Source organism: Pteropus vampyrus, unplaced genomic scaffold (genome assembly GCF_000151845.1).
Source record: "Pteropus vampyrus isolate Shadow unplaced genomic scaffold, Pvam_2.0 Scaffold5, whole genome shotgun sequence".
In the NCBI taxonomy this organism is placed as follows: domain Eukaryota; kingdom Metazoa; phylum Chordata; class Mammalia; order Chiroptera; family Pteropodidae; genus Pteropus; species Pteropus vampyrus.
Genome location: NW_011888786.1, coordinates 4,854,981 through 4,865,671, shown reverse-complemented (window position 1 = coordinate 4,865,671; position 10,691 = coordinate 4,854,981). Strand labels below are relative to the sequence as shown.

At 42.1% G+C, this 10,691-nt stretch overlaps 1 protein-coding gene across 1 annotated transcript in view; it reads right to left on the bottom strand.

Annotated features, from left to right (window-relative positions):
* Positions 1-8,428: 8,428 nt before the first annotated feature.
* SLIT2 (slit guidance ligand 2) overlaps positions 8,429-10,691 on the bottom strand; it is a 344,129-nt gene continuing 341,866 nt past the window's right edge. The window contains exons 32-34 of the mRNA XM_023533952.1: positions 10,172-10,463; positions 9,768-9,979; positions 8,429-8,670 (exon numbers count right to left, since the gene is read on the bottom strand). Coding sequence (XP_023389720.1) covers positions 8,429-8,670; positions 9,768-9,979; positions 10,172-10,463 — 746 coding nt within the window. The remainder of the gene's footprint in view (positions 8,671-9,767; positions 9,980-10,171; positions 10,464-10,691) is intronic.

Below are 10,691 nucleotides of genomic sequence, written 5' to 3'. Positions count from 1 at the left end.
ATTCCAGGTCGTGATGCCCAGAAAGCTGACACTGTAGGCATGAAGCTTCCTGAGGGAGTGCTCTTGGGATCACCACCTGTGGAAGGGAAAAAGGAAGCGGGCTTGGGCACAGAGAGAAGTTGAGCTGTGATGGTCTTAAAATAGGTTTCAGCTGACCCAATGGGGAGCTCTAAGGCTGGGACGAACCTTCAGAAATGTCCCACCTTAGGGAGAAGAGATCAGGCATTTATATCCCTGTTTCCCTGCCATTGTGTATAGACTTCCTTGGAAAGAGTGTGTAACCTTGGGCATGATGCTTTTCTTATACCAGTCAAGTCCAAAATTGTCTGATAGTTGAGGGCTGCCTGCTCGCAGAGGTCCTAGCTGCTGGCAGGATAAGTCTTCAGGTTTCTGGCAGATATGTCATAGTGTCCACATGCGATAGTCTAGGGCAAGCAGTATATACTAATGATTGGGGCAGATACACACTTCCATTACACTGTAGTGTGAAAGATGGAAGATGAGAGCTGGGGTGAGAGAAAAGAATCCAGAGAAGTAACCCCCTGATGTCCTTCCAGATGTGGCCTTTTTCTTAACACAAATCCACTGGTTGGGTTCCATATCGTACCATGATAGTCATAATTGAAAGTGCTTCTCTGTGTATGGTGATTCTGCTTTTAAAAGAGAGAGAGGATTCAAGTAAAGAAAATAAGAGCACGCAAAGCTACAGCTATTATTCCTTTAGATTTGTATCTCAGCCAATTCCCTGAGTAACTTAATTTATACCTTTATTTCTACATGAGGGGAGACTCGCTTTCTGGAATTCTGTTTCTGTCCCTCAGCGTATGAGCTTATATTCTCTGAGTTGGGCCTTTCAGAAAATCTATCTGCAAATGTAACTGGGGCTAAAAGCTCAGATGTCAAGATATCATGGGGTTTTTTTCTTAATTTATTCTGACTTTGGAATTAATTTGTTCTAGGAAGCCATGTGGGCTGTGTGTGTGTGTGTGGTGTGTGTGTGTGTGTGTGTACCAGCCTAGAAGCACAGCTCTAGGTCTGACTGAAATGAACTCGACTGGGCTTGTCCCCACTTTGTATGCTTGGCCTTTGAGTGTAAGACGTTGTGATCGCAGCTGTGATGTGAATGCTACACTCCAACTCTTCATTCTCAGACTATCTTTTCTATTGGTACGATCGTGTGTTATTGTCCTAAAATATGGAAGCATTTAGAAGAAAGGGGAAATAAGGGAAAATGAGGTTAAGTGAGAGACAGGGATTTTTGCTTCATTTTCTGTGTGAGACCACCATGCTTTTCCTGCCAGATGATAAGGGACTTATTTCCTAATCAAACAGAGCATTGTGCGTGTCATTCAGAAATGTGTTCCTGCTCATTTCACAGCTCCAAAAAGGAGTTGACAGGCATCAGAAGAGAAGAATTGTAGCTAACGCAGGAATAATAGAAATGAAAAAATCAATGTGGAGATGTAATTGAAAGTAAGAACTGGTGGTCAAGGTGATTGAATGGTAAATATTGTGAGCAGAAACCAAGTAGGACCCGGTAGCTGCAAGATCAGGCAATTCACAGATGTGCATCTTTCCCCTTTCTGGGACTGTGGACAGAGAGGTTATCAGACAATCTCATTCAAAGAGAAGTTCCTCTCAAGTTTTCTTTTTTCCATGCCTTTTTTTTTTTCTTTTTTCTTTTCTTTTTTTTACCCTTACAAAGGATGCCCTGAGACCTGGAACGAGTCCAAAGCTGTTACTTTGCGACTGATATCACTGCACGAGGGCATGTTCGATCCTGTCCTTGTGACCAATTCAGCAAAAGAATTCAATTGCTCCCAGTCGACTCACTCAATCAAGGCACACCGGACCTGAACGGTGACCGAGAAGCGGCCACAGAAAACCCATTCCATCCCTCCAGTCTCAGTTCCTGGAAGAAAATTCCAGTTAAAAGTACTGTTTATTTTCCTTTACCAAATAAGAGATATAAAGAAGATTTTAATGCGTTTCTACTGGGAAAGCGAGTACTATTTATGGGCATTTTTCAAAAAACCAAAATAACTCCCCTTGAGAGATACACATTTCCCCAGCATTACCTCACGAGGCCGTTCTCAGATGTTGCCTATCAATTCCAGTGAAATCGATATTGCATTACGGTTGGAGTCAGGAGATCTGGATTGTGTGACCTTGGGCAAGTCACTTAATCTCTCTGCCACAATCTATGTGAACAAACTGAAAATAATTCTAGCCACTTCAAGCAGGGAGAGTAAGATTAATGACAGCAAGATTTTTAGACAATTGTCTCTGTGGCAGTTTCTTCTACCCCCTTGTTTTTTTGTATACGCTTTTTTTAAGGTTTGATTTTTCTTTAGAAATTCAACCACCCACATGCTGACACAAAGACAAAGCTAGTTCCAAATGCACGATGGCAATGCCATCACTTGGCTGAATTGTATCTCTCTGGACACAGCACATTAAGTGTCCTTCATTTCTCCTTTGTGGGAGGAAGAGGAAGGTGACAGAGAAATACATTTGGAAAAGAATTCTCGCATATATATTTTACTCTCTTTACTTTATTGGGTGATTTTTGTGGCTTCTCACTCTCGGGCATCCTGTTTCCTCAACCATATTGTATCTGGGCCCCACTTTTTACCTCCCATGGCTCAACCAGCCCAAGAAATTGATAACCCAGTTGGGTCTTGTTCTTCCAGCTCGGTCTAGTCTTTCCAGGATATACCTCAAGTGTTTGCCCCGCACATGCACAGGATGAGACTACAGGGGATAAACCAGTACTTAACTGACTCACTGAACGAGAACCCTGTAATCTCGCCATCCTGACTCACCCTTTCTTTTGCTATTAGAGTTACTGAGAAGGCAATCCGTTATCATGACCATGACCATGGCCATCCAGCTACTACCTCATCACTCTATTCAACTGCTCTTTCATCTCCATTCTGGGACCGCTCCATTCCGGAAACATGAGCATTGTCGAAAGTTAAGTCTTCTATTGTGTCTCTATATTAACTCATCCATTGTCTTGGCTTCAACTACCACTTCTATATGGCTGAAACTTACATCTATGGTTTTAGATGTCCCAGCCCAGAATTTGTTTTAAAATATTCTTTCCCATCACTTGTCAATCTACGAGCACATATTAAAGGCTTGAGAAGGTCACATTGGGAGAGATTTGGAATACTATATTAAAGAGTTTGGATTTTATCCTACAGAGGGAGTTGATTAAAAATATTTAATTAACGATATTTAAAAATATTAAAGGCATGATGGAGAGGAATGCAGAGTTTTCCTTCAACGTAGTGGAGGATGGGTTGAGGACAGAAAGGCGGGGCTTCCCAGGTCAGGGACTCTGATCCTCAAGCTGTTTCCAGCTCTATGCAGTCACCATGCTGCAGCTAAACCTAGATTTCAATTCTTGTGCTTCAGAAAAGCAGAAACAAGTAGGCAAACTCAAAACGAAGACGGGTACTTGATTTCTCCTTCTTCCTTGCCAAACATGTCCAATGTCATCATGACTTCTTAATTCTTCCACTATAACGGTACAGTCTTTACAGTCACTTCAAATTCATTTGCCATTTTTTACTCCTAGCTCTTACCATTTTTCAGAGTTAAGAAACAGTTGCCTGATCCATTGATTAAAAATTCTGCAATCTAAAATTCCGTGCTACAGGTCTGGACAAACCATTCTTCTCAGACATCTTCTGCCTACCAAAAAATTCTGAACTTCTTAACCCTCACCTCCAAATATAACCTGTATATTTCCATCACCATGCTTTTGCACAAACAATTTTATTAGCTTAATAATGAGTCAGCATAATGTAATTGTTCTCTGATTTTCTGAATTGACAAAGTACTTCCTTCTTCCCATCATTTTAAGCATGTGCTTCTACCATGGCTCTTCCAGGCTCAATCCACATCTACAATAGCCACTTCTATTTATAGAGACATCTCTCAAGAGTCAGTGAAAATAATACTGCTTTTCCCTAGTATTTCTTGCAGTTTTGTTTTCATTGATCAGCTTGGAACATCCTAGTAGATGAAGAAATATATTACCTCTTGAGTTGAAGGCAAAGTTCTCTGTCATTCTCACTAAGTGATATCCATAATACATAGATATTTGATGGTTTTCCATTTGACTCATTTCCTAAGTATCTGGCCTTGGTGTATCAATGAATGCATGTGAGTTTCAGAGCACGGGTTGGCCAGCAGCTACTTCTTTCAATCCAGCCTCGACAGCTTTTGAGTTTATGAAGATCCCTCTGAGATTCCAAAAATATTGTTCTTAATTTTTAGTGCTATCATAAGTATTTATATTTTCTGAGTCTTCAGAGGTCTTTCGTTTGGAAGTTAAAGAACTGCATTAGCCGCAACTAGTTGCTAGTTTGAAACGGAAATTCATTTTTGACATTTTAAAAGTTCACTGAAAACATGTTCAAAAGAAAAATATGGACTACATGAAGTGAGTTTACGCAGCCAGAAAATGGCCACTGTTTCTACACATGAAATAAATACATGCCTTACTCTGGCCACACTTATTTCTTTCGCTCCCCTGACCACATAAGAGTTCTCCTCCTCCTCAGGCCTCCATACAGCCTTCTTTTTCTGCGTGGACACCTGCCCTTGACCCCTACATGTATTTCCAGCCGCCTCCTTCCTAGATCCTACTTTATCCTTCATGACTCAGCTTAAGTGTCGCTTCCTTGCAGAGGCATTCTCTAACCTCCCAATATGGATTTGATTGGATTCCACTGTTACACTTTTTTCTAGTATCTCATAATTTCCTTCAGGGCCATTATCACAACCTGAAATTAAATATTAGTTTGGCCATTTGTCTAAAAATCTATTACCTACTTTAACTTCAACTCCAACCGCATAGAGTACATGCTCTAAAATGGCAGAAGAGATGTATCACAGTTTAGCATAACATTTCTTGCACATGATAGGAGATAGGAAACAAAAATCTGATTTTAAATAAATTTTTTGAGTACATAGAGAATTAAGAATGAAAATAGCTTATGTATTTTATATAGCTTTATATACTGTACGTAAAGCTTCATATACTTCTTATAGCTTATATATTTTCACAAGCATTTCTTTTGAAATAACGGTCACTCTATGAGGAAGTTGACACCATAACACTCAAAATCTTTAAGTCTTGAATCGATTTCAATAGTCTTTCAGTCATTTCTCCAGAGAGAATTGCTGCTGACAAATCAAGCCTTCCAAAAAAGAAAATGCTCAGAGCAATTCTAAATCCGGGGTTGGTCTATTATTGCTGAGAAATTATTTCAGGAAATCTGTGCTGAAAACAACCCCAAAGATTGAGATAGTTATTATTCCATGAACACATTTTAAATTGAACACATGTCAAATCCCCATGCCATGTCCTGATGGTGCTTCACTCACGTGAGAATTTAAAGGTAAACACATTAGCAATCACTCTTTTTTTTTTAATCACTCATATCTTTTCAGGTTAAAAATGCACATTATTCTGTGTAGTAGCTTTGAGCACAAAATGTGCAAAACTTTTTTGTTTTAATGTATTATAGTCTGTTGGAGAAGCCCTAGAATAAAGTAAACTTACGGTCAAGGCTTTGTAAATAAGGAGCCTTTTATAACATGAAGAACTGCTCTTGTCTCATTTGCTAGTAGTCATTTGGCTATTGGCTTTGCTCAGAGCAGCTCATGTGTGGAAAATAGTCCCATCGTGAAGCAAACGATCCCCTGAGAAACTTGCTAACTCAGTCCAAATCCCAGGCAAACGTAATTCTACTTCGTGCCTTTATAAGCAGAGAAGAGAAAGAAAACAATCGGTAAACTACTAAGACGTTGCTTTTTTTCCCCTTAAAAAACAAAAACAAAAATAAAAACAATTGCTACTCTAGATTCCTTCAATCAACATAATCTGTATGTAGAGAGAATAATTGTGCTGTGGACCTAAGTCTCCAGGCTCAAATATGCTCAGTGGGTACGAGTTACTGAGCTGCCACCTGTATCTCTTGCGCATGGAAGTTTGAGGGGCCTGGGGGAGATTTCGGCTCCTCTGTTTTTGAGCTGTTTATGCCTGTGTAAAATCGGAAGCACAGCAATCCCATAGGTCTGTAGTGAGAACTGAATGAGGTATTTCATATAAAACCCTTGGCACAGTGCCTGGTATTAACAAGCCCTCAGACAAGAGTGGCTATTAAGGTAACCTGTACCTATAGACACTAATCTAAATCATGTCATCTTCGCAGCTGTTTCTTTGCTTAATGAATGATTCACAATTCTTGAAAAAGAAGCAACTGATGGGAATAAAAAAATATATATAAATATATAATATTTATATAACTAAAATGGAGACATTTCAAATAAGAGTGGGTAAATGTTTGGACATTTGTGTCTGTGAGCGAGACGTGTGTGCACGTGCATGCTTTTCTTACAGGGAAATGAAGAAACCTTAGCATGGTGGGTGAGTACTAATACTCCAACCGGTCAATGTTCCCCTGTTCTGGGCAGTACCTTGATATCACTGGCTCTGGCCCAGGAGTACCTGTGGAGAAAGGCACCTTTTGTTTTTAGTTGTTTTTCATCTGGTTCTGACTGAGAGGGTGGGGGGTGGGGTGGGGAAAGAATGAAATAAAAATAAATACCTTTTATGGTTTAGTTACACTTCACCTTATATATTTTAGGGGAAGGAATTAATTGAATATGCACTTTTTTCTTTGCACAGAATGTGTTCGTCTATCCATCTCTGTCATGTGGTCATTCCAAAGTCCCCAGATGCGACAATATGCTAACATCGAACTAATTTCTGTCAATAAAAAGTATAGGATCTCTTCTCTGTTCTTTCTGTATCACTTTGATTAAGGAATTCTTAAGAAGGGGACTCTAAATATTGTGCAATTTCTAAGAAAATCACCAAACTGTTAATGAAGTAAATATCTGTTTAATTTACAAACATCAGTAGTGTCACTGATATTAGTCTGGAGAAAGACGAAGCACACTGAATTATACATGTACATCTAATTTTCTTTGTAAAAAAATGTTTTTGGAAAGAGTCATCTGCATCCTTACAGGGGACTCTGGGATTTTAATGAGGGAAGAGCAAGTCCGCTAAAAATCACGATCGACTCTACACTGTAATTTTGTGGCAAACATGTTAACGTGGGAACAGTAATAGGTAATAAAGGAGCTTTATTGTTTGGGGAAAAAAAATCACAGTTCTTGACATTACAGTCTTTTCTCTCGCCACCCCCACCCCCCAAAAAAGGGCCAAAAAAGATCAAGGAAATATTAATTTGTCAAAGATCTACTTTCTAGTGTCGATCGCTACACACCATTTCTGTTTTGTGGGGACAGGCTGCAGAGGGGCCGCTTCTTTTTGTACAATGACTGTCCCAGGCATAGACTTTACATACTCTCTGCAGGTGTCCTGAGTGAGGCCAGTAGGTCAGTGACACCAGTGTCAGATGTCAAAGTAAACAAACAGAGCAACATATATTCATCCCAAGATAACATCTTATGTTAGTACTATTGCCAAAAAAAAAAAAAAAAAAAAAAATCCTGATTTTTTAAGTTTGAAAAATGTACAAAAATATCAGGACAATTATAAATTAATATATATTAAAGCATCGAGAAACAGCAAAAGGATGGCCTAACATGTTAAGTACAATGGTCTTTGATACAATAAATATTTCTCATTGAAACTGAATACTGTATAGGGTTGTTTAGAACTCATAGAAACAAAAATTCATATTATTACTAATTTATTTATCGATAATCTATTGGTTCTTTATCATCTCCTTTATCATTTATATTACAAAAAAATTAATACTGGAAAACGGTAGATAAACACTTTTGTGTGCTTCTTCTGTTAACATGCTGACATTTAAAAAGAAGATACAATTTTAGCACTCCCGTCTTCTCTCGCGAATGGGACCCAGGTCTTCAGGACACTTTATCTTTTGCACAAAATATTTCTCATCCGTTCGTTCTGTCCGAATCCTTGGGTTCCATTCCTCTGCCTCGCATCCTCACTCACACACGTGTGCTTGGTCTGTCCTCGTGCGCCACAGGGGTGGCGACGAGGGCGCGCGCGCGCCTGAGGCTCTGGGCCAGTTCACACAGCGCACGGCAGCTCGTCCCTGCTCGTCCCTGTGCTTCTGCTTATCTTCAGCATGTCACGAAAGCTGAACCCGAATCGCAGTGGTCACCATCGTTGCCCTAATGCCTCCAGGAATATCTTCCTTCATACTTCTCCAGTGTCGGGGAAGCTGTAGTTCAAGCATTTTTTTTTTCTTCCAAATGCAGAAAAAAAAAAAAGTCTTTATTTCTCATAATAAAAATAAGTCCGTTCTGTATTTTACAATATATTTCAAATATTTCCACTATGAAGCGTGACTCCGTCCAGCGCGGCTGGGAAGCAGGCACCGCCTTCCCGGGGCGGCGGTTAGGAGGCGCACCTGGCACAGCCGCACTTGACCACCTTCTCCACCTCCTCCACGAAGGAGGAGCCGTCCGTGCACTCGAACGAGTATTTCCGTCGCTTGCTCCGCAGCGGCCCGCAGCACTGGCCGCCGGCGCAGCCCCCTCTGCACTCCAACCGCGACACCTTCTTGGTGGTTTGGCAGGCGGCGTAACCCTGTTGCTTTTGGTAATAATCTCTCACCCGTTCCCCTTGGCAAGAGATTTCTGGAGAAGAACAAAAAGCACAAGCATTTTAAGGGCGGTCGCGATAAGGCACGGGGGTGCGGGGGGTGGCGGGGAGCGATCAAAAAGTCACAGCTGGCTTCAGGAGGCGTTGCTTGTGCTTCCTGTTTGTAACTGCCCTTTGCAGTGTTACGCTTATGTAACGTGTTATGGGGGCTGGTGGCACAGCCTTGTGCTCTTTGAAAAATGCTTCTTTTTGGCCTTTTTTTTCCCCCAGCGGAGTGAATACTATATATGGGAACGATAAATACTACGCCATGGGACTGACAAGAAAATTGGATTCTTCAGTCTTTTCCTTTATTGCAAAAAATACCCATCTTCTGTTTTTACACTCCAAACAGCTGGCTTTGTTTACCGCACGGAGCAGTTTCAGAGAGTATGCGATTTAATGAATTAGACTTGAAGTTTAATATCATTCACTCTGTTACTTAATACAAGTAACATTCCACTAACTTCATAAGTTACCCTAGCGTGAACTAGTTCAAAAAGAGACATCTGCTGAAAGCTTCCATGAGGACGTTCCTCTTGTCTGTCCCTCTGACACACTCAAAAAAACCTGTGCCAGCTCGAGGCAAGGGGCATTCTGATCCCTCAGACACAAGAGAAGGAGAAAGATGGGCTAACAAGTCAGCCCGTTCTCATCCTCTCACCTGCAGAATTTGTTGGAATTAATTCGATTCTAAGGTCAAAGGTGACTTCATCCTAAAACTAGAGCAGAATTATTAGCTCTGTCCTCTCTGTGCCAGAAGACAAACTAATAATATATTTAGATGAGAACAGCGGATAAAGGTAAGAAGGAAGCAAATGTACTTCTATGTAAGGTAAAAAGGAGCATTTTCACAGGTATCTGAAGGCCGTGTAAAAGCCTGCAGTGGAGGCTTAGGACATGTCACATCCGGTGCCTTCAGAACACCGGGAAATAAGTCGACAGCAGCAACTAAGAGTCCTGTAAAGACCTGGCATTTCTCATATCGCTCCCACCTCTTTCATTCTGTCTCCCTTTCTCTCACTCTCTTTTCAAAGGTGGAGCCCCCTCTTGCTTTTCCAAGAGAGGGAAGCGCCCAGCTGGGCTGGCTTACCTCTATCACAGCTGGCCCCGGTGTAGCCGCTGCTGCATTCACAGTAGGGCTGCGCCAGTCCTGAGAGCCTGCATTTCCCGTGCTTACACTTGATCGCCTGGCAGGGGTTAAACAGAGCCTCCTCTTCATCACAGAGGACGCCCCCATGGCCCTCCAGGCACTTACAGCTGTAGGAGAAGGCATTGATGGGCAGGCAGACGCCATGCATGCATCTAAGAGGAGGGGCACAGGAATGAAAACACGTTAACAGAGAGGATAAGGATGGAGGGAGGATGGTGAAGGAAAATGAGGGAGAAAGTGCTAATGGGCTTTTCTTTCTTCCTTCCTCCCTCCCTCCCTCCTTCCTTAGGGTTTGCTCTGAGGGTTGGGGTACATGTGTTTAACTACCAAGTAACCAAACTTACTTGTTTCCCAGGCAGGGGTCATTGGTTCTCTGGTCACACAGGGGCCCCGTCCATCCTTCCTCGCACTCGCAGGTGAAGCCCGACTGACTGCTGGCCTGGCACGTGCCATGGGCACACACCTTCTTGTGGCATGGCTCGCAGCCGGGCAGGATGCCGGTCTGCATGGGCATCTTGCGGAAGTCCTGCAGCTCGCTGTTGATGTAGAGGTTCCGGATACAGCCATGGAAGCTGGTGCCGTTCTGCCCCGGGGCCTGGCGCAGGGCTGCAGCCACGTTGTTTTTCCCAGGCATGCCTGGGGAGGGACAGCGAGTCAGAGGTCAGGCTCTTTGGGGACTCCTCAGCTATCTGACACCCAGACCCTCTTCGCCCTTGCAGCAGGGTGGCAGTTTGTGTGACACTTCTTTAGGAGAAACACGTATCATGAGCATCCAGTCCTGAGGGTCTCTACCTGGCTGCATATTAGAATCACACAGGATCTTAGAAGAAACACTGATGCTTGAGACCTCAGCTCAGACTTCCT